The sequence below is a fragment of the Equus caballus genome, chromosome 1 (genome assembly GCF_041296265.1).
Source record: "Equus caballus isolate H_3958 breed thoroughbred chromosome 1, TB-T2T, whole genome shotgun sequence".
NCBI lineage: Eukaryota > Metazoa > Chordata > Mammalia > Perissodactyla > Equidae > Equus > Equus caballus.
In genome coordinates this window covers 65,159,115-65,183,901 of record NC_091684.1, presented here as the reverse complement: position 1 = coordinate 65,183,901, position 24,787 = coordinate 65,159,115, and the positions used below count along the sequence as shown (strand labels likewise).

The window sequence follows — 24,787 nt, the reverse complement described above, 5'->3', positions numbered from 1 at the left end:
ACGCTTACTACAGTGTATCACAACCTTTGATTGACATTTTCTCTCTTGCTATGTTATGAAGCTCTCTTTGACTAGGGACTGTGTCTTAACCTTAATCATTACGGTGTGCCCCGTTCCTGGCTTCGAAGTGGATTCACGTTTATTGGTTGCTTTGCTGATTCAGGAAACCAAAGTTCAAATTCAAGGTACAATAACTGGTCAGAAAGGGAAATTTCTTTTTTGTGGGAGATTTTTGATGGTGTTTAGATCAGACCCTTTGAGGAAAATTTTGGAAGACGTATATTTAAATTCTCCAGTGCAGGCCAAGAGACTTTTGGGGAGTACAGAGTGCAGCATGGCATACCACTGAGACTTCTCAGATGCTTCTGGAATTCCAGTGCAAATCATGGCCTGCATCCCTAGTGTCAAATTATGTCTGGTTTCCCCAAACCTGTACCCCATTGAAAAGCTGTCTTTTCTCCCTTTCTTTGAGGGGAGATTCATCATCAGGCTTGTTTATTTAGTTTTCTAAGGTGAGGGTTGGAGGCCCTTATTACCAAGGAATGATTCCTCCCCAAAAAGGTGGGGAACCAAAATGTATGTTCTCTCTTCCAAGGGATGTATTTTCTAAAAAGAATTTTGTCCAGCTTGCTGTATAATTTGCTTGCTTGCTGATGTTATGCGAATGAAGTCCTGGATGTCTTTTAAAGCCTGAATGCATTAGAGTCAGGTCTTAGCCCTTCCTGAGATAATCTTCCTCTCCAAACAATAAACAGGGCAAGGACATTTGAATCTAGCTGTATATCTTCAGAGCACATTTATTAAGATCCTCTTGTAACTAAAATATGTTCTGGGGCTGGAAGAGTTCATTCTGTTCATTTTCTCAAATGTCTTCTTTATAGTCATTTCTGTCCACCCACCTATCTCAGATGGATATCTATAGAACTATTAAAGTTTCGTCAAGGACAAAAAAAATCAAAATTTGTTCTTGTTCTGATCTGTGACCAGTTCTTATCAGTAACTGCCTTTTAATTTTAGCATTTTTTACCAAGTTCAGTATTTGAAAGGTGGCCTGGTGGTTTACAACACTCTCAAGACTTCCCAACAACTCAGCTACTGCGATGCAGTTCAGAGGTGGATTGTTCTCCTTTTAAGATCATATGTAACAGTTCATATAGTAATCTAACATGTTCGTTAAAGATAGCTTTGCAGGATTGCTTCATATGATATTTGTCATTTGGTGTAGGATTAAATCAAATTCTCAGTAATAAATAAATGTGGCGAGAGTTTTCCTGTCTTAAGTTGGGGTGGGAGATGTGTTGGGAGGGTCATGGTCGATATCCCGAAGGCCTAATTCTACGTCTGTGAACCATGTAGTGGGATTGCTGTCCCACTCTCTGTGTTATGGATATATAAATGAGAAATATCAGATAAATTTCAGAGGGAGAAATGCTAAAAACTAAACCGAGTTCACCCTTTGATGCTTGAAATAGATCTTTTAAAAGATAAAATCAGTTTATAGTAAATATTTGGAATTTGAAGCTTTTTATATTTTCTCTCTTGAGTTGGCAATGTTATTCAGAGAAAATAAATCGACTGCACAGGCAGTTAGCTATTCCTGGGACATTGCCTAATTATATGCGGTCATTGTTGTAGAAACTCAAGTGACCTCCCTCAAAACTGAGGTAGAGAATCACTATCAGAGAGAAAATGTGGACAGTGAATATGGTCCAAGATGCAGGAGTGTATTTCTTATGCTGTAAGCTTGTCAGACCTGCCTGATTCTATTGAAATTCTTAAGTTTGTATGTGAGACTCTGCCAGGCCCCTGGAAGGGAGGCCTCTGTAGAAGCATCTTCCTTTTCCACTAGTAAAAAAGGCAAGAGAGGGTAAATGTAGCCCTGAGAATTCAAGACAAGTTATTAAGATGCATCTGAGCTCGAGGCTCTCATCCAAGGAGTGCTGCAGTTGCAAGGTGAAGATGGGGGAGGGGGAGACAATCATCGGACAGTTAGTGCAGATACAGTTGTCAAGGCAAGGAGAGAGGGTGGTGTTTAATATTGAAATCATGTATTCCAGATGTGGCCAATTGGTAGTCAGTCTGCTCTGAAGTGACATGCTGCTGAATCTTTAAAGGGCTTCAGCCGGGGAGAGCAAAATCTGATTGGGCAAATTGCTAAAATATTTAAAGTGCAGCCTGTTAAAGCTTTTACTGCGAAGAGCATCATGTCAGAAGTTGTAGTCAGAAAGAGCGAGTAATTGGCTTTCCATCCTCATGCCAGTCAGTCAGCACGAGGCTCTGTTCCTATTCCTTCCTCTTCATTGCCACTGCTAATAACAACCCTTTGGGGGGGGGTGTGTGTGTGTATGTGTGTGTGTGTTTGTGGTGTGTATGTGTGTGTGCTAGATAGCTGGTAAAATGAGAGAAGGAGAAGTTAGAGATCCATAAAAAGGGAGACTAAATCCACAAAATGATGTGAAGGCCCTTTTAGAAAAAGAGAAACAGGAGAGAGAGACAGAATTATTAGCTGACAAAGGTCACCTGTACTTCCAGGTGGTGGTGGTGTTTGGGACAGTTGTCTTTTAAAGGATGAATGGGTTCTGCAAGCAAAAGAATGGCCTTCAGTAACAACCACTTTCTCTGCACCTTTCATCTCCTCTGAGATGTAACTCAGGGGATGCTTTCCATTTATAATTTATCACATTTTCCACTTAGGTTTTCCTGTCCCTTTCTCCTCAGGCATGACCCCTTGTTAATTCCTGGCAATGATCAGATTGACAACATGGACTCCAATGTGAAGAAATATGACTCCACTGGGATGTTTCACTGGTGCGCACCTAAAGAGATAGAGAAAGTCATCCTGGTGAGTGATGGACGGTGGAATCGATGCCATCCACTACTGTCCCAAACTACATTTGCTTGGAGTGAAGTTTTCCTAACTGGATGGTGGGATGATTCAATCTCTGGTCCTAATTATTTTTGATAATTGAAATTCGGGACACATATTGAAGAAGCTAGAACTCTCATCAGAACATGAACTGAGAGTGGTATTTTCAAACTCTGAATATTTATTGACTCATTACAGTAGGGAGTGATCACATGCTGTATGAAAGGCATCATAGGAGGCAGTATGCATCATAACTCCTGCGGACGTGGCTCTGGAGCCAGAGCCTGCCTGCGCCATTTAGTAGCTGCACAGCCTTGGACAAGTCACGTGACCTTTTCACACTTCAGTTCTCTTATCTGTAAGAAGATGAGATGAGAATGACCCTAACTCGTAGGTTGTAGTGAAGATTAAAACCCAACATACGACTCAATAAACTTACATGTTATTAGTATTGTTTGTTATTATTAAATGCCATGAAGAAATCTGAATGCTGTCTGTATTGTTACTTGTTTGTAACAACGTCTTGTTTCCTTCTAGATAAGAGCCTTGTGTATTTGTGATCCTTCTTAGCATACAATGTAGACAAGCAGAATGCATTTGCTGATGATGACAGTGATGATCCACAGTTGCACCTCTGGGAGTAGGTGCTCAGAGTTTTATTTTTTGGTTGGCTCATCTCAGTAGCAGCAGCAGGCTTCTTCTGGTCTGTCCCAGGAATGTCAGCATAGATAACAGTCCATTCTACTCTTTAGAGTTGGCGTCTTAACAGCTTTAGGTTTTAATGCCTACATGGACTCTCCTACAGTGTCTTGTCTTGCTAATCCATGAAAAATGCATTACTAATCAGGAAGTCAGATGGAAGAGTTCTTTCTCCCTTGTGCCTTCTAATCCCTGGATTGCTGTGGCCTGCTCCTTTATATCAGCCAGGAAAATCCTATCATTTCTGATGTCACGGCTTCCCTTCCTAAAAAAGGACTGTTCCAGTTCCTCAGAATGGTTTTGTATTCTAATCCACTAGATTTTTCCCTGTGTTTTATCTGAATGTGAGTGTGCGTGTTTTCTCTAATTATAATCGAGCATTCAAGGCCAATACAGCATTGTGCTGGAGGTTGTCTCGGAGGTGTGAAAGTCACAGACAAAAGCACAGAAAGTCAGATTTGTCAGGAAACAGCTATTATCCAACTTACCAGGAGTGCAAATGGTTCTAATCACAAAGCTGCTCCATATATTTACATCCTGATGTTGTGTCCACTGCACTTTTGCTCTGGTGATCTAAACTCAGCCTAGCGTTACCTACCTGTGGCAGGTGCAAAGCTTGCTGCCCTCTCTGGAATCAAGGGTTTTAACAGCTTGCCTACATATTCCTGAGGAGTAAATGGCTAACTGACGTCCAATCAAAGTTCCCTTTCGGCATGAAAGAGTTTAAGGAGGCAAGTTACTACTTCTCTCATCTGAAGAATAGTATCATTTAATGAACATTTATAACAAGCCTTCTATGTGTTAGGCACCGTTCTCATTGCAGGGGGCACAGCCCCTGACATTGACCTCTCTCATAAAGTTTGTATTCCAGTGGGGCAAAGAGAAGACCTCCAAGTAGACAAATGAATATGTAATAACATTTCAGATATTGATAAAGTGCTATGAGGAAAATAAAATAGGGTCCTGGGCTAGAAAGGGACTGGGAGGTGCTGTTTAGCTGGTGTGGTCCAAAAAGCTTTCTCTAACGTAACATCAGAGCACAAAAGGAGAATGCTTGTAAGAGCCAGCTATGTGAAGTTTTGGGATTGTGAGTACCCACTGGGTTCAGGATGCTAACTACTTTGGGTGTGAGGAAATGGGAGATGGCCTCAATCTTGAGGAAATGATCATCTCATTAGAGAGAAGTCACAAAATGTAACCATGATATAATATATTTGAAGCTAAGTGTTAACGAGACTCAAAGTGCTGTTCAAATTTAAGGGAGAAGACTAGTGTGCATTTAAGTGGCCAGAAAGTCTTACTGGACACAAACAGATTGTGCTTCAACGGATTTAAGGCCATTAAGGCCCAGCTTGGGTTAGACCTTGAAGGCTGCATAGGAAACTCAAGATGCACACATGAGTAGTTTCTCTAGTGAGTCTTAAACCTGGCAGAATCATACTCTCCAGTGTTGAGGCCCAGGAATTGGGACCTTTTCAAGGTTCTCCTGGTATTGTTGCTGTAGCCAGTCTAAGGATTGGTGTCTTGGTCCCCAGATCTAAGCTAATGGGGTCAGCATCTGTGCCTCGGCCACTCTGCTAACTCATGCCTTCCCTATCTCCCTATTCTAGAATTCTATCCTCCACTCTAGACCCAGTTTGTATTCCTTGGGCTTGCCAAAGAGAGCCAGCCTCCCAGGTGACCTGGACAGTTAAAAATAATTAGGAGCTCCATCACAGCATATTACAGACTGGTTGACCCTATGCTGGTGGTACCCAGGCACTCACACTTCCATGCAGCCAAGATAACTAACTCCAGGTCTTCTTCATTGAAGTGCTGATGTGGGATGTGACTCCCCAGTGTGTCCTTCTTGGTCACCATTTATAAGACATTTCTTATAAATGCCCCTGTCTTACTTGTCCCTGTACTGTTGCAGAGGGAAACCAATAATGGTGACAGCCCTTGCTTTATTCTAATGATTAGGGAGTGAGAGCTAGCTTCTTCCTCTCCTTGGGGGTTACTATAATAACCGTGACATTGTCATGAATTGCAATATTGGCATTTAAACAGTCAATACACTGCTCAATTCTAGGGATTAAATCGAGCAGAGTTTGATATGTGCAGTGGACATTAATATGCCTCCCCCAAAGCATTGTAAGCCACATGGGGCCATCCAGGCATGCCGTGGGTAGACAGGGAGGGAGGAAGGCAAGATGAGAGGGATTGGACTAGAAGAGGCAGAGAAAGGCCCACAACTGGCCTCCTTGTGTTGTTCTCTTCACTAACGCAGTAAGCAAAAGGGCCGGCAGCAGCTAACCATTTTCATTTCCTGGGAAGCTGGGGTCCTCCTTTAACTGGGGTGATTTTATTCTTTAATTTGTCTTTTTTGTGGATACAGGCCTGGGGTTGGGGGAAGACGTGGGCTTGTTGCTCTTCCTGATCTATCTTTGGATCCTTTTAATTATTATTTGGGAATCTTCCTCTACACAGTCTGCACAGGTGGGCCACTCCAGACATTCCCCTGGAAACTCCAAGGCAGCAATGGACAACGGTCAGCAAACTCTTTCTGTAAAGGGTCATATAATAGATAGTTTAAGTTTTGCTGGCCATACGGTCTCTGTCACAGCTAATGAACTCTGCCATTGTAATGTAAAAACAGCCATAGGCAATACCTAAAAGAATAAGGTTGACTATGTTGCAGTAAAATTTTTTTGAAATCCGAATTTCACATAATTTTCACATATTATGAAATATTCTCCTTTCAAATTTTTTCAACCATTTTAAAACTTGAAAACCAATCTCAGCCCACTGGCCATGGCCATAGAAAAGCAGGTAGTAGATGAGATTTTGCCCGTGGGCCATAGTTTGCCAGCACCTGGCTTAGGACAGCATGTTCTATCCCCTGATGCAATGATGTACTGTGAAATCCCACTGCTGAGCCTAGAACTCAAAACTCAAATTTCTCAAGCTGAGACCAACATAGGATCTGACCATTTTATCATCATCTCAGCAGGAGACATGGAAAAGGCAGCTCATTTTATCAACAATTTCATGGAAACTAAGACATCTCTTTCCAAATGTCATAAATATTGCTATTTCTTCTTATTTTACCACCTGAAGATCAGTATTAAAGGACTCTTACTCATATGCCTATCTTTCTTAAATCTTTTATCAAAAAAGGTAGTGATATGTGTGGATATATGTTTCATATGTTTATTACACCAATATAATATATATGCACATATGGTGTAGTATGAATTATAAATTATAAATATATATGGCACATATATAACATTAATGAAATAAAAATAATAGCACACAATAGCACATAGTACACACTCAACAAATGTTTACATGATCCTTTATACAAATGGTTCTTTTAGTCTTTACTGCAACCCTGTGAGGTCTTTTCGCCAATCCTTGTGCACTTCTCCCTGTTGCAGACTCGAAGTGAAGCCGCCATGACTGTCCTGAGTGGCCATGTCGTGGTCTGCATCTTTGGCGATGTCAGCTCAGCCCTGATCGGCCTCCGGAACCTGGTGATGCCACTCCGTGCCAGCAATTTTCATTACCATGAGCTCAAGCACATCGTCTTTGTGGGCTCCATTGAGTACCTCAAGCGGGAATGGGAGACACTTCATAACTTCCCCAAAGTGTCCATATTGCCTGTAAGTCCAAGGTCACGTTATTGATGTTTTTTTCTTTTCATTCGCGAAAGAAAATCCCAGGTGAATATAATGCTTGTAGCTTTGATCATGCCTCTGCTTCTTCATCTGGTTTTGGGCCTGAGGACTCAGCCCTTCCCCTGTGCTCTCTAGGAATATCCAAACCCTGGGAGACCTTATTAAAAGGAATTTGCAGCCAAGTTCAGCTGCTCATCAGGCATGAAGTTTCTCTGGTCTCAAATGTATTAACCATATTGGTGTCTAAACACTCTCTCTCTTGCCTATCCAAACCTAATGCTTTGAGATATTATGATGCTTGTAGCGCAATTTACTTATGGAACTATGTAGATCATTTTATTTATGACGTTATTAATGCTTGGCAAATCTTGATTGTACCATGTTCTATTTTTAACCAAATGTATTTAACAAAGTTCTTTATTTATTTCTGCTGTACAGAAGGCCAACTTCTTCTGCTGGTCAACCCCTACCTCCCATTAGTTTAGAAACCCAGCAATGTTTTCATGGGTTTGTGTGTGTGCGTGCACATATGTGCTTGTGATTCTTGACTGAAAAACACTAGTACCCAAATCTGAAAGAATAGTTTGGAACACCACAATTTAGTGTAAGGACATGGGATACATGATCTGGGAGTCATGTAACTAACTACTTGTTAATCACTAATCAATATATTTTCCATAAGCTTTCCAAAAATTGTATTTTACATTTCAACATTTGATATAGTTCTCCATGTCACAAATCCATGCACATGTCACTTATTCTCGACACATTTTTCTTGGAAGTTCACATTCCTAAAATTGAGCAACACAAATTTGATGCTACATTTCAAGAGATCTGGGTTATTTCCCACTTACAGAGCTGAAATTCATTATTTCGATTATCAGCTGCTGGAACCTCAGAAATGGAAAAAAAGAGTCGAGTAATATAGTTCAATGAAGAATGCATAAGAATCTACCCATAAGTAATATTCATTAGAAGCCACCGTTTGACCTTACATATGCCTGGCACCAAGGTACTCAACAAATGTTTAAAGAAGTGAGAAAAATATAGACAGATATCTTTTCAATGCTGGGCCAAAAACTTACTGACTTAATAAACGCATATAGGTAAAAATAGTCACCTGCAGAAAAACAAATTGTCATACACAGAGAAGAGCATAAACAGATACAGACCTTGGTAATTTCAGACATGATAGATTTGATTATATATTTGCATGATCTTCCTACATGTGTGCTTCCACATGGTACCCTGGGAACACATGGACTAGGATCTAAAAGTATTTTGTAAAGACCTTATTATTTTGCTGGGCTATGTGAGTCTGTGTGTATGTGTGTGTGTGTATATGTGTGGAGTGTTGGGTGTGTGTGTATGATGTTTGGTTTGCATTTGTGTATGTGTGTGTGTGGAGTGTTGGGTGTGTGTATGTGATGTTTGGTATGCATTTGTGTGTGTGTATTGTTGGGTGGTGTGTGTATATTTTGTTTGGTATGCATGTGTGCATGTTGTGTGTGTGCATGTTTCTTCTGTGTGCCCTTGTACACATTCACTCACCTGCCTGCGTATATATATAAATGAGCTGCCATATTTGTGGGTCCTTTTCAAACCCTCCAAAATTCAGCACACTCAAGCACAACATATTTGTACAAAATGGGCCTTCACCTACGTCTCCACATATTTCATCGTTTAAACAGTGCCCTACATTTAGGGCCAGCCTAGACAAACACAAGGTGTTTCTATGTATGTCATTTGTATTCCTTGAGTTTTAAAATCATGTGTACACGACTAAGCAGGGATTGTCTTATATCACAATTACTGCTGGATTCCCTACAAAGTGAAAATGAAAAGAATATTGATGTAGGCAATTGAGGCTTATGCACTGGTGAAATGTTTCAGAAAGTCGGTCAGACTTATTTTGTATGAAGAGATCCCAGGAAAAGAGGGGATTCTTCTCCTTCCCTCACAAGATACTGCTCTGGAGCCTGGAACTAGTAGCTTCTAAGCCCCGTAGCACTAAATGCCTCTTCCTTGATAATTCCACTTTGCAGCAATATTTTGGGGGCTGAGAATAGAGTCATGACTGTCACTGAGTTATAAAAGGGAGTTGATGGTTTCGATCTCTGCAGCCAATTCCCATCTTCTCAAAAGTCCCTTCTCCTGGAAGGAGAACGAGAGGAAGGCCTCCAGAGATAGATGGCAGTTGGCAGACCTGGCCTCTACACAGTCAGTGAGTTGAAGGTGACTTGAGTCTCCATGTAGAAGCTGGATTCAGGCTGGAGGACTAAGAAGGCTGGTGGCTGGCTGTGAACTCCAAAACAATGCCACATGGCCCTGGGGAGCTCTAATATGGGACGGCCTGATTAGTTCTGCTGTGACCCCTCATGAGGACACAGAGCATGTGGAGGTCGTGCCACTCTTCTCTTTTACCTGTGTTTGCATTCTCAGCCTCTTCGTCATTACCTCCTTGATCTGGGTTTTTTCCCACTGTTTTTTGCTGTTATGAGATGTTTGAAAAATCTGTTTACTGGCTTATTTATTTTTAATTACTCCAGTAATATACAAATACATTCTTGTTATAAAATATTCAAACAGTACAGAAGTATATAAAGTAAAAAAAAACCTTTTCCCTTCACCCTTGATCTTATTCTCCTCCCCAGAGGTAATTACTGTTATTAGTTTAGTGTGAATTTTTCCTGAACTTTCTCTCTGAATGTACATACACTTATAAATACATAGTTAATAGCTACATAAATGTATAGTTTTATTTTGTGAGTTTCTTTTTACATAAATGAAATCATCCTTTTGAGTTGTTTAGAACTTTTTTTCACTTATCTATTTTAGAGATCCTTCCAAGGTGACACCTGCATGACAGCTGTGTCAGTCCCTTCACCTGCTGCATAGACTTCTGTTGTATATATGTCCCGTGGTGTGTTTAACCATTCCTATGTTGTTGGACAATTAGCCAATTTCCTTGTTTTTTCTTGCTGAAAATATGCAAAAAAATTATATGACCTGAAGCTTAACTCCTTTTCGTCTCCCCTTTGCAAGAGGCACATTAATTCCACTGCCTCCCATATCCTCCAAATTGAGCAGCAGTTTCAGCGCCCCCCAACACACCCTCCTCACTGGCTATTTCCCCTTGGCTGCCTTGGAAATTTTAGTTGGAGCTGCTGTCTTTTGCCTGAGGCAGAAGTGACCTGCTATTAAATAAACAGGCATTTGAAACCCACCCCCTTGTTACGTTCTGAAAGCCAGAGGTTGCCACAGGACAGTTACTGAAATCAAGACGATTGCCAGGCAGGAAGAAGATGTAGAGCCCTGGCCTTATTCCTTTCCCTTGTTTGTTAGTAATGGCTTGATTGAGTTTTGAGAACAAGCCTAAAATGCTGCCATCAGCACCGACTACCCTTTAGATTAGCACACAGCTCCTAGTCCCGTGAATGCAGTTAGGCCAGCTTAATGTCAAGGCATAAAAAAGATACTTGTTAAATAATTTCCCAAAGCTCCAGCTCAATCTTTAATTTGTTTTTATTTTTTCCTCTTTCCCTCTCGTCCCTCAGTCTCACTTTTGCTTCTCCTTTTTCTTCTTTCTTCTATGCCGAAGGGTACGCCATTGAGTCGGGCTGATTTAAGGGCCGTCAACATCAACCTCTGTGACATGTGCGTTATCCTGTCAGCCAATCAGAATAATATTGATGATACTTCGCTGCAGGACAAGGAATGCATCTTGGCGTCACTCAACATCAAATCTATGCAGTTTGATGACAGCATCGGGGTCTTGCAGGCTAATTCCCAAGGTAAGGACAGCCTGTAATACTTCTCTGCTGTGCCTACAGGGGACAGGGGCTGGCAAAAGGGATATCCTTCACTCAATAATTCAAAGACGCTCACATCAGCCTGCCTGGCAGTGAAACCTATGGTCGCTGTGATGGTTTTCAAAAGGGCATCTGCTGCCTCTTCTTGCTGTCCTGAGAAGCAGGCTTGAGACCTGAACTCCTGCATTCAGAATAGGCTGCCTTCCCAGAGATTAAACCAACCTTTAAATCACCACCCACCCAGCCATTCCAAACTGTGGCTTAATGATCAGAGTCATCAGCTAAATGGTCAGAGCACAGAAAAGATGCTGGCTGAACAATTCCCAGTGTTTCTCCCCAGTATATATATTTCCGTTTGACCTATTAAGCTTTGCTATTGTTATAGCTGCATGGAGGTGTTAAGCTTTACATTGTGATCTGCTGACCAAGGGATGGTGATCTCTGGAGAGTGATGTCTATATGGATGTTAAAAGTCATTGAGCAAGTGGTGATGCTCATCAGTCCACACATTCTCTATAGGAGATAAAACAGCGTGAAATGATGCACCTCTGCCTTCTCTGCTTTGCCCCGGTCTTCCCTGTCATTTTCTCCAGGATCTGGAGCAAGCTAATTACAAGTAAAGATGTCATCTATGGGTCTTAGAGAGGCAGCACAGGGAAAACCCCACAACAAACAACTTCACTCATCAGGGCCTGGCAGGATAGGATGTGAAGCATTTTCCTCCAAATAACGCCTCAGTGTAGGCTTGCCATGAACTGTGTGTAGTCTACTGGATGGGTGGCATTGGGTTCCTGATGGGGGCCTGAATCCCATCTTTCCAGTATCAAAGGTAGAGAGAGCACAGCCCATGAGAACTATGGCTGCTAGGATGTGAAGTTCCATCTTATTGATATGATAAAGCTCAGCTCGATCATGCGGCCTGGACCTGTGTGCTGGATTATCTTCTGTTGACTCAGCATCACGACACCTCCTTCTAATATCTGCTCAACATTGCAGCAAAGACAGGAAGAAGAGTCCCTAGAATCTTCTTCCTTGCATGGTTCTAGGCTGGAGTCTGCTAATGAGAGAGGAGCACAGGGGTAAGATCTGGACATTAGAAGAGATAAAGAAGTCTTGATTCTTTGGAGGCAGCTGCATGCAGACACTGAGCAGGTGCAAGCTTCAGAGAAACTCTCAGGGGAGCTTTCTGAGAACCCCTGGCTTTGCTGCTAGGGACTGACAAAGGGTCTGTGGGCTTCTTCGAGGGTCTTGAGATTCACAGCACCTTCTGGTGAAGTTCAAGAGAACCTTCCACTTGGTGTTGCAGGTGAAATGGCTAATGATGGCCTCTTTGACTTGTGCTGCTACAGTCCTTGCAATGGTTGTGTCAATTGTAATTTTCTCCACAGTTGGAACAGAGTGGCTTCTATTCTTGACATAACTCTGCCTGATACAGCCTGAAGCCTAGTTTTGACCTCTCCCTTCCATCCTCCTCCACCTCTCCCCCAAATCTAGCTCTTGGTATCCACTTGCTCAGCCGTACCCACAGGGCAGAGCAACATGTCAAGGCTCTAAGAAAGAACTCTTATCTACCCAAGTGCATACTGGGGAGGCAGGGCCTGCCTCCTGCACGCCTACTCAGGGAGTAGAGGTGACAAAGGATGTGAGAAGACAGTAAGCTGGCCTTCTGGGAACTGGAAGAGGCAAGCTAGCATTTGGTTCCTGCTTTTAAGTACTTGTTCTCCAATGTGGTTCCTCCTTCCCCCACTCCTACAAGGACATCACCCAGGGACTTTGTTAGAAATGCAGAATCTCAAGTCCACCCCAGACCTTCTGGGCCAGAATCTGCATTCTAACAGGGTTCCCAGGTGACTCAAGTGCACTGCTTTAAGGCACAATAAATCTTCACACTAACAAAACCAGGTCCGGTGAACAAGCTGACCAACTCGAGTAGATGCTCGCTCCTCTTCTGGTTGGAACTAGTAAGGGGAATGGAAAGAAATGGAAGCTGGAGAAGTGCTCCCTTCGGGAGGAGATGGAACTAAGCAGGAGAGGCAGGAAACCACTCCCTTTCCCCAATGTGCCTATCTCCTCCCAATCCACTAATTATGTTTTTCAGTCCATAGATCAAAATATCAATGTATAATTTAGTTACACGATTATACAATGTATAATTTAGTATGGATCTGACATAGGTGTTCCTTCCAGCTCTCATAAACTTTATCCCAGCCTCTCGGATCCTGTATGATGGAAAAACTGGTAAAAATGCTTCCCCGCCCCGCCACATGATATTCACCCAATTTTCAAAAGCCTTCTTTACTGTTTTTAGCATAGGAATAAGTAAGAAAAGTAGGTTTTGGTGGGAGATGGGAAGAAAAGCAAAGGGAGCTCATTTCTCCTGCAAAAAAAGAGAAGGGCACTCCTTATTTTGTACACACACACACACACTCCCCAAAAGAAGACAGAGGATGTGCCTTTGGCCAGTGGCAATTTTCGTAGACTCCTCGTCAGCAGTGGAGTGGCACATATGCCCCACAGTAGCCAGCTGTCTGTTCTTCTCTCAGTGAGAGACTGTCGAAGCTATAGCCCACCAAGCCCATAATTCCCCACGTCTTCTTACTCCATCTGCTTTTCTCTTGTCCTTGGTTTCTAACGCTCTTCTCTGGTGACACTGTGACCTTCCAAAAGGCAGTAGTCCAGTGGTGGCCATCAACATGGGAAGTAGCTTCCTCCCTGACAGGCGGGTGCTGTATGTTCATCTCTGGCTGCTCCTGTGCAGCTCACTCTTCAGACTCATCCTGGCCTGCGGAGCCAGATGGACGAGCTAAATTTCCCTGCCACTGTCCCTTCTTGAGACCCTTCTGACCAACTGAAATGCTCATTGGCTTCAGATACTTTTGTTACCCTTCATCTGGAAATTTGGCACGATCATGCTCCAAGTGGATGGGAATTACAGAGTACAAAGTGGATTTTATGTTACTCTTTTCATTTTGGGAAACAAATCTAACTTCCAACCTGAGTGATAACTACATAGATTTTTGGCTGCTCCTGCCTGGTTTTCATCGGTATTTATTCTGGAGTTCTTACGAAACCCCATCCTTTGTCCTGAGAGCTACATTATCATCTCTCCAGAACACAGCAGGATAGAAATGTGGACTCAGGACAAATGTGTGTGCTCTTGGACCAGAGTATTCACACATCCTTATATCCTTATGGAAAGTTTTTCTAACATAATAGATATAACATCAAAAATGTGTCTTAACATTGAGGAGGCAGTCTTCATTGGGATTTGTATTTGGACACTTGCCACTGCGTGTTACCTGCTCTCCTAGACTAATAAAACCTCTTTTCCCTCTTCTCTTTTTACATTCTCTGCTGGTGTCACTGTTCTAGCCCACATGGTGGTCAGAACCGACCAAGCCTAGGGATTCTGGACCAGACAGTTTCTGAAAAGATCTGAGATGTGATGGCTGCTTGTCAAAAACAATTACAGAGAAAGGTGCATACCCCATGCTGGATGGTGTATCCGATGTGACAGTTGGGTCTATGAGATGCAGTTTTAATATACAGCAGGCAAGACTGCTGTGACAATTATCTAAAGCAGGTGAAGCCACTTCTTGCTGGTCAGCAAACGTCAGCTCAGAACCACTTTACAGCTCTTTACCAGCAACTAAGTGCCTTTATTTACAGAACGCCTGTCACTTCCCTTTGGCTGGAGAGCTGGTGTATTATTTAGTATGCATTTATCTGGGGAAAACATTTCAATTTAAATCAGCTGGTACAACAGTTGCTCTTGCCAGACTGTTTCCCTATGGTTCTAAAAGACAAGAACTGAGTCTGATTTTGGAAGGGAGTGTGAGCAGAGGGAGGAAAAGTCTATTCTCAGAGCCGCTTGAGTAAGTACCTGGAAAGAGGGAGTCTGTGGTTGAGTTTCCCATTATACTTTATGTCGAGTTGTGAAATGAGCATCTTATAGTTTCTTCCTGCTTATTCTCCCAGTAAGGGTAACTCTTAAGGGAAAGAAAGAGGAATAAATGAGTTCCTGCTGTGCATCAGGTGCTATAAAGGCCCAGGACACAAAGATGACTAGGATTCAGCCACTCACCATCCTCAGGTGAGTGGAGGAGGCACCTCCATAAATAATTACAGTGCAGTGAGACAGGACCAGGCTAGAAATACAGGAGCACAGAGAGCTCCTTATTTTATATATTTCAAGGAGTCAAGAAGGCTTCCAAGAAGAAGTGACATTTGTAGATGGCTATTGAGCACTGAAATGTGGCTAGTGTGACTGAGGAACTGAATTTTTCCTTTTATTTGATTTTAACAAATTTAAATTTAAAAAGTGGCATGTGGCTAATGTGTACCATATTGGACAGCCCAGGTCTAGAGCATAGGCTTGTTGCCTTGCTAAGGGTTCGGGTTTATAGGAAGATGATTATTAAATCCATGTTTTAAAAAGATAGCAGGCAAAAATATGAACACAGTTTAGAGGTAAAAAAGAGAAAATGGCCTGAGCTATGCAAGAAAACTATTACAATGGACTAGAAGGGGTGGGATGACGGCTGACGTACATCTTTAGTGATGGCAGTCACAAAGGTGAGACAGAAATTCAGATGGATTTGAAACAGAAAAGATAGCCAATGAAGGCTGGTTGGATGGAAAAGAGGTGTGGGTGAACAAAAATGAGAAGTGAGGAATGAGTTTCGAGGTTGGCTTCTGGGGAGATGTAAAAGTGATTAAGTAAGCAGAGGACCCAGGAGGAGAAACAGGCTTGGGGCAGAAAGTAAAGAATTTGGTCCTGGTCCATTTGAGTTGGAAGTATCTGTAGAGCATCCAGCAAGAAATAAGAGCATACAGCTATAGGGGTGAAGTTAGATTTGAAGCTATAGACTTGGAAATCATCGGTAATGGACAGTATATAGGCCTTGAAAGTGGGTTTTTCCCAGGGAGACAGGCAGAGCAACTAAGAGAAAAGAATTTAACATGGAACCTTGGGAAGCATCAATATTGAAGGGACAGACAGAAGAAAGGAATCCCGTGAAAGGGGCTGAGGGCAAAGACTTAGGGAAGTAGGAATGGGTGCTGTGAAAGACAAAGGAGAAGAGAGCTGAATAAATTCCAGATAGCAACTTAGAATATATCCTAATTGTTGTTGATATGTGTCTTTCTTGAGTAGCCTGTGAGCTCTTTGAGAGACAAGGACTATTCCTTGTCTTGCTCATCTTCATGTCCCTAAGTGCCTCTAGCACAGGATCTGACATAGAGTTGGTATGCCATAAAAATTTGTTGAGCTGAACTGATTTGAAAGGAAGCGATGATTAGTGCTATCAGATACTGCAAAAGAGTCAAGTAGATGAGGGCCGAAAAGAGGCAGCACTGCATTTGATGCTCAGGAAGTTGTTGATGAGTAGCTTGTTGCCTGTAGAAGCCCATATTCAGGGGTCTGAAGCCTTAAGGTGAGATGAGAATTGGAGACCATATATTACTCTTTAAGTGCCGATAGGGAGAGAAATAGGATGTTTTGAGGATCTCATCAAAGAAAAGATTTCCTTTTTGTTTTTAGAATGGGCAGAAATACAGCATATTTGCTGGCTGCAGTAGACAAAGGTGAGTAGACTCACAAAGAGAGGGAAAGTTTGAAGCTATAGGAGAGAGTTGTTAAATGATAGAGAGAAGCAGGAGATAATGTGGCTTTAAAACTGAGAAGGATTGATACTCATTCCTCTGATGCAGAAGGCTGGATGGGAAGAGAAGCTGGAGGAAGCTCAGTCCCATGGCTTCTACTTTCTTCAGGAAGCAGCCAGTTTTGCTTTCCTTGAGGAGTTTAGGGAACAGGACAGTTGAGACAGGGAACTGATGGTGATAAAGGCTTAGAGCAGATATCATGAGAAACAGGTAAGGGAAATGACTGGAGTTAGGGGAAAGCATGAGTGAGCGCTGGTGAGAACCAGCTGAGGTTGGCACTGAGAAGGTGTAATGAACCCAGTCAGCACAGTGCTGCAGTTTTCTCTGCAGTGCTTGTCAGAAAGAGCAGAAAAAGTGGAAATTGGCTTTAGGTTGGGATGCACATTTGGAGGAGGCAAAGGATTCCATGGTGCTGTTAATTAAGAGAGTATTAAAATGAGTGGCTGCCGGGTCTAAGATGGTAGGTGGAGATAAATCAGAGTTGAGACTTATTGACAAAGAGGCCAGAAAACAAGCAAGAAATAAATCCCTATGAGGTCAAAGAACAGGGGTGTGAAGTAAGGGGTGGGAGAGCCAAAGGGTGGGAAGTTTGATCAGAGAGAGGAATATGTGATGACCTCAGAGAATGAAATATTCCTTGCAGAGCCAGAACAGAACTTGGTGGTATTACACTGAAAACAGTTTTTCTCCATGAGAATTCCACACCCAAATCAAAGCCCATCTGAATACTGCCATCACTGCTACCACCACCTCATCTTCTCCCCTGAGGCTCTCCTCTGCTCCTAGTAGATCTCTAGCTGTCACCCTCACCTGGATTCAGGACTTCATTTCCACCCATCTGCTTTTCATGCCCACCTGGATTTTCCACTAAGTCCATGTGGAAATGAACCATGACGAAAAGCCAACACTACCAACAACAACCATGATAATAATGCTAATGCTTTGTGAACATTTGCTGCCATTTTGTGGTAGGAATTTTGCCAACCAAGACAATATGCTTTTCTTAGATCACTGTTTTTCACCCTTGGCCACACATTTAATCACCTGAGAAACTTTAATAAATATGGATGCCTGGGTTGCACCTAAGCACTTGTGATTTAACTGGTCTAGGGTACAGCCTGGGCGTCAGGAGTTTCATAAGCTCTCAGGTGATTCCCCTGTAGAGCCAGGGTTGAGACCCACTGTTCTAGATGGCACTCAGAAAAGGTGTGTGAGGGAAGGAGGTTACTATTTTGATTGTAAAGAGTAAGACACTGAGGCATGCAGAGATTGAGTAATGATTTAAACCTGGGTCTCCTGACCTCCTGGGAATCCTAAACTTTAAACCATTTTGCTTCTTCAGGACAATTCTTTGGCTCAACTTGTTGGTCTGCCTTCTACCTTTCATATTTTTTTGATAGTCATTAGCTCTCCCAAGAAGGAAAAGCCCTAAGTGGAGAAAGAGGGATGAGGGCATGTGGTAGAGACACTAGACTCTAACTGCTTTTTGCCTCACTGGCTGTGTTTGTCAGTCTTGTCTCTGCCGCATGTCTCAAGGTGATAAGTAAGGATATTAGTTGCTCAGTAGACAGGCTGTCTTCCTTACCACAACTTTGTAAAAGCAGCAGAGCTGAGATCTAGCAATATACTGCTATTAAAGAGCAATGTTGCTCACCTCCAAAGCCAGCAGCCAGGCTCCCCTTAGAGCCTGGGTCTCTTTAAGAAGATGGAGCATGTGAATGTCAATGTCTGGGCTAAATTTGGATGTTGGTGTTAAGGTTCCTCTATTGTTCCCTTTCCTGTTATATGCTCTGCATTCATTTGGTTCATGCTGCCTGTCCTGAGGGTGTTAATCTAATTCTATAGACACTTACTAAGCACCTGTCATGTGCCCAGACTGTGCATGGCATGTATTGCTGGGAAGATAGGGTCATAAAACACATTCCTGATTCTTGCAACTACTGATGCAAAAGTATAACTGTTCAGAATGCTGGTTTATTACTGTGAGAGAATTACAATCCATGGAGGCTAATATTAGAGACAGGAAGAGGAAGAGGCTGGGTTTAAGAGACATTCTGAAAAAAATGCATAGGATTTCAGTAAGTAGAAACAGATAGAGTTGGCTGCAATCAGAGAGAAGAACAGAAGTGAAAGAGCAGAGGTACATGGGGACATGTTTGAGGGACAGCAATGAGTACAATTTGGCAGAAATACAGGATGTATATAAGACAGCAGGGAGGCATGAGGCTGAAGTGTGGGTTGGGCGTTGAGGATTTTTTCTTTGGTTAAGAAGCTGTAAATAATTTTTTTATCAGTTTATGAGTTAGGAAGCTATAAATAATTCAGTAGGCACTCAGGAGCTATGGAAGGTTTCAATGCAAGAGATTCATGGGATTGGACCTGAGATTTAGGGAGATTGATCTGGCAGCCCTGGGAAGCATTGTTTAGAGTGGAAAAGAAGAGGATACAGGGACAGGGGGTAGGAACTATGGTTATCCAGAAGGAGACCAGGAACCTTGAATGGACGAAGAACAGGAAGTTCTAGTGTGAAACATAGTAGATGTAAAACAGACTGCATGAAAGTGGTCTTCCTTTCCAGTGAGGGAGGATGGTGACACACTCCTGCGAAGAGGCCTGTGGAGAGAAGGGGCTGACCGCAGGAGAAAGTGGTATTGGTAGCATTGTGTTTTAGTGATGGTTCATTTCCACCTGGACTTGGTGGAAAATCCAGGTGGGCATGAAAAGCAGATGGGTGGAAATGAAGTCCTGAATCCAGGAGAGGTTCACAGCTAGAGATCTGCCCCGTTGCTCATGCTCTAGGAACAGAGGAAAGGATGAGGAAAGACAGGTGAAAGACAGAAGTCTGAAGAATGTCTTAGAAAGGGCAGAGAGAACTATTGGTAGAAGCAGCGAAACCACAAACTGAGCTGGGCTCCCAATGTCCCCAGTGGGGAGGAGAATATGTCCCAAACCCAGGACGAATGTCCCCTGCCTGGTTTTCCTCACTTCCTCTAAATTATTTTTCCATATTCTATGCCTCTTTATAACCACCAAGTTAAAAAAAATTATAGTGGACTTACACAAACACACCAACAGGCATACAAGTATGTATGCATGTTCACAATGCACACATGTGCATGTGCATGCGCACACACATGGTTCCTTGAACCTTCCATGGCCCTCAGCCACAGTTACACTAAGTTATATCCACATATAAGCGGATGCTTTTCTTTGTCTGCATTTCAACATAGGTTAAGAGCCTCAAGTTGGAAATGACATTATTTTTGGAAGTGTGACCGTGGTCCTTGAAAAGGCAGCATTAATTGGGGGCATAGGGAAAATCCTAAGGTCTAAGAAAGATTTTACTGTTCCAGAGAAGAAAGTGTGACTTCTATCTTATGTTTGGGGAAGACCATGTGGATTAGGATCTCTAAATTATTGGATATCAGGAGTCAGGATTCAAAATGATCTTCCTAAACTGAAACCTTGGGGCAAAACCCATAGGATGGAAGGTAATGAAGACCATTGAGCATTGTTTCAAATAATCACTAAAGACAGCCTGGATAGACCTCATTGATAGAAGCATAATTTATTTTGAACAGTGGTAGTTTCATCCTGGTCAGTCTGAGAGTGAGTGTGTCAAGAGCTATGAAGATTTGAAGGGAGGAATTGACAAACATGAGAATGTTGCCAAGGGGATGACCAGAATGGGGAAATGCTTGGACGACATGTCCCTAGCCAAGCAGTTAAGAGAATGGGGCTAGTGGACCGAGAAGGCCATTTTATCTTCTGCTCCGTTGGACAAAACCAGGACCAATGGCTAATGATTAAAGAGAATAAGATTTTAGCTCTACAGAAGAAGACATTGCCAGAACAGAATGGGCTGCCTAAAAATGTAGTGAGCATCCTATCTTCGCATGTCCCTTTGCCAAAGGAAAGTTACTGATGTGGTCTTTGTGATGGGAGAGAAATTGGATGAGATGAGTTCTGTGGTTCTTTATAACTGAGGGTCTCTGGTATTTTCTTGATTTTTATGACATAGAGATCTGTGTTTTAGATGATTTACATTCTTACTCCAGAGAGAGAGCTGTGCTGTTTGGCAGGATTGGGGTCATAAAGGGTCTTTTAGTGGAAGCTTTCACAGCCTTCCAGAATGGCACTGTCTTTGTGTCTAAGATGGGGAGCAGCCTGCAATGGGGTGAACAGCTGCACATCTGGCTTTTCCATTAATCTAACACACCACTCCCATCTTCAACTCCCACGTCACCCTCTTCAACACCCACCCTTCCCACTTTTCTCCTCTTCTATTCCTCCAAGCCTTGCCCCTGCACACAGGTTGCCCCCTCTCACTTGCAAACATACCCATACACATGTCCTCACACACATTCTCCCTCCCTGAAATCAGAGAAGCATTTTTTCAGCTGCTCCTATATAACATTTCATGACCACAATGTTCTCTCTCAGTTCTGAAATGGTTGTGGGGGAGAAGCCATTTCTCTTTATACCCACCAAATGAACAAAGCTCAGTGCTAAAATATTTTTCTTCAGTTGTAACTGAAACTGCTGTTGGCTTCCTTCCCAAAAACCAGAAAGACAATTATACTTAACTGTTTAGAGATTTATAAATACCACACTGGAGTAGCCTCTAGGTAGTAACTTTAGATACCCAGCCCAATAATTTTCTTTTATTGGTTTGTGATTTAGATCTTATTTTGAGTCCTCTATAATAAGAGTAGTACATTTCATTAAAAGAGCTTACTGAACAATAAAGAAAATCTGGCTTAGGGCTCCGAGCAGGTCTCCAATACAGAAAGGGGCCTGCCCTGTTGCATTTCTTCCGTGGACATCACAAGACGAATCTCAGCCCAGCGGTGCAGATGTATTTCAGCAACGCAACCATTGGAGCTGTTTTCTAAATGAGTTCAACTTGGGAGAATTTTTCCTACATGGCATTTTTCACCACATGAGAGATCCTCTTAAGACTGTTGTTTACTGTTCCGATAATAAATTCCTAGTGAAGGAAACAAGGAAAACAACGGTAGCTGTAACAAGAGATCGAGAAAGCTGGACTACTTTCTGAACCTGTGGAGGTTTTTAGGCCCTTCATAAATGAAGGTCTTCTTTGGGGAGTGGATGTGGGGAAGAAAAAGGAACAACAGACAAAATGACCTTTTCCTCCTAACTGCATGCAGAGCACATTCGCTTCCTTGCTCAGGCTGTGCTCAGCCTGGGACAATTGCCGTGAAAGGAAATCTTAGCTTCAGTGACAGAAAACAGATGTGGGGTGGTGTTGGGCTTGAGTTGAACTCATCGCCCTAGCATCGGGCTTTCAGAAGCTTCTTTACTCCTCAAAACTTGTGTGCCTAGTTAATGCTCTTTGTTAAAAATTAGAATTCCTTTATTTTTCAGCTAAGTGATGCACCAGGCACATTCATATACAATATCTTGCTTGATCTTCCTGATAATCTCCATTTTACAGATGAGAAAACTGAGGCTCAAGAAAACTCAGCAACTTGTCCAAGTCTCTTAGCTAGACAAGAACAGATGGAGTTCATCCCCAAACTGTCTGATTCCAAAGCCTGGGCTTTTCTCACCACATCAATCTGCCCCATAAAAGAAAACAAGTGTTATTCTGATGAGAACAGGCCTGAATCTGTACATCTGCTTTTAAGGGCCATGGAAACATCCCTGGGAACAAACATTCAGGAAAATGAAAGCACTCAAGACATGTGCCAGCTCCTCTCCTAAACTGCTCCTTGCACCTAAGGGCTGGAGTTTGTTTGCATGTTCCTGTCTCTGTGTATCTCAATTTTGTGGGTCTCTGGCTACCCCCGTCTCAACAATCAGAGACTCTAGGATTCTCTTGCTCCCAGTCTTCCTCACTACAACAACCAGACAAATGAATGGAGTTGGGAGAAGTATGAAGAGTTCTGCTTAGCCTACCTCCTCAAATAGTATAATTGTTGGAGCTTTTTTTTTTCCTGTATAAACAGGAAAAAAGATTTGATTTTGGAGCTGTCAGAAAGAGGGTGGAAAGTTTGAGACCCAAATATTGCTTTCTTTTGTCCAGAAACTTACAAAATAATTCCAGGTTTTATCTACTCATCCCAGTCTCTGGGTAAAAGTTTCCATAGAAGGGAGAAGATGAGAGTGAACAGACCACTCTAGCTCCCAAAGCCTAGGGTTTCAGGTGGTATGTTATGCTCAGAAAATGGTCCAGACAAATTGTCCTGTAGGAGGAAAGTGCAGTTGTATAATCAGAGAAAGGTAAAAGAAGTCTTGTCATCCCATGGACTCTCTAAGGGCCCTGTTGAGACTCTGGACAAAGATGGATCAACCAATAGTTCTTTTCCTGAGCATCAATTTGGTTTATATCCTATGCCTGAGGTTAGTGTCCTTGCTCTTTCCATGATGCTCTCGTGATGCTAATGGGATCTATAGGCAGAAGTGACATAGACATATAAAATAAGTTGTATGGAACAACTTTAATGCACATATTTAACAATATGGGATTTGGAATATTCCAGAGTACCTTGCAAAATGCATGGTGTGAGTCATTTGTAATTTTCTGGGGCATGAATTTAATCCACATACTGTGAAGATAGCATGCACGCCTCAAGCTAGCAAATGACCCCAGCCAACCATCCAATGCATTTTTGTCTTTACTCATTCTCTTATAGGAAAAAACTTATGTGTAATCCTAAAACGTTTATTTCTTTTCTTAAAAAATGGCCCTGCTGAGCCAGTCCCAGTGCCCTAATGGTTAAGTTCAGTGCACTCTGCTTTGGCAGCCCGGGTTTAGTTTCTGGGTGTGGACCTACACCACTCTGTTAGTGGCCATACTGTGCTGGCAGCTCACATACTAAAAAGTAGAGGAAGATCGGCATGGGCATTAGCTCAGAAAGGCCCTGCAAAGAAGCCAACTGATTTATAAATGACTTCAGTTCTGGGTTTATAGAATATTTAAGGATATGAATGGTCCTTAAGTACTTCAATTATACTTCAAGGAAGATTTGGGGGGAAATTATTCCCCAAATTCTAGAAGAGCAGTGTAGTAGTTATTGAGCATCCTCTTAGATATCTCCTGTAAAGATTTTCTACCAGATATTCTAAGTCCATGGATGGTACCATACAATGTGTTATGTGAATGCAGAAGTTGCTTTGGGTGCAATGATCAGAGAGGGGACTCCAGAGTAAGCGGAGTTGAATTTGAAAATAGATATAATTATCATAAGTGAAAGGACTTTGGGAAGATAAAAGGGATCAAGGCTGAGTGAGAGAAGGCACATAAGCAGGAAAGGCCAAGTGCGTTCATGAAAGGGCACTTGGCTGTGTGTCTTCTAATGATGTAACTGAGGGGGCTTAAAGGTTTCACAGTGTCAAAGGAAATGATTGTAGGTGAGTCACTGTTTACTTGGATAGGCCCTCAAAAGAATGGCCTGTTCTATCATCTTAATGACCTCCCCACTCCCACCAACAGTAAGAAATATATTTAAATGCTTACGGGGCACCTCATACAAAGTGGTCACTTAGTAGAGGTTTGTGTGAGCAGGTAAATGATTTAAGCCCAATATCTGTTGTTTGCAGGATGCTCTGTCTTAGTTTGCTCTCCAATGAGATGAAACAGCTCAATATCTTTATTAAACACCACATCCTTTCCTTCCAGGCTTAAGTCACTCTTCATTCATTTGACAGCCGGGCGCTAGGCAAGGCTTACAAAGATGGAAGATGTTGGACTTGTTGGTAGGAGCTGTGGTCAGACTTGTCCAAGCTCTAGTATAAATCATCCCATTTCTTTAACTTTTACTAGTAGCTCCTGATCATCCACTTTTTACTGGCCTCATTGCAGGTACGGTTACACAGTACCAGCCCAAGGCCTGAGGAAGCTGTAGGATTAAGACCTCTAAAGTTCAATAAAGGGCAGAAAATGTCTCTACTTTCTGCTCCAGGGAGCTTTGAATGGTTCCTGAGAGCTTTCCTGGCCACATGGAGGTGGACCTTCCTCTCAGCAGCAGACTGGCAAATGGTGTTCTAGCACCTTGGCAGGAGGAATTCAGCAGATGGGTTTTGTTGCTGTAGTTTATGATGGTGAATCACAAACAGGG

The 24,787-nt window shown here is 42.4% G+C and overlaps 1 protein-coding gene across 25 annotated transcripts in view; it reads left to right on the top strand.

Annotated features, from left to right (window-relative positions):
* Positions 1 to 24,787, top strand: part of KCNMA1 (potassium calcium-activated channel subfamily M alpha 1) — a 719,202-nt gene that overhangs the window by 625,636 nt on the left and 68,779 nt on the right. For all 25 annotated transcript variants that reach the window (XM_023645924.2, XM_023645920.2, XM_070263813.1 and 22 more), the window contains 3 exons: positions 2,719 to 2,842; positions 6,988 to 7,212; positions 10,829 to 11,021. In XM_023645924.2, the coding sequence (XP_023501692.1) occupies positions 2,719 to 2,842; positions 6,988 to 7,212; positions 10,829 to 11,021 (542 nt within the window). The remainder of the gene's footprint in view (positions 1 to 2,718; positions 2,843 to 6,987; positions 7,213 to 10,828; positions 11,022 to 24,787) is intronic.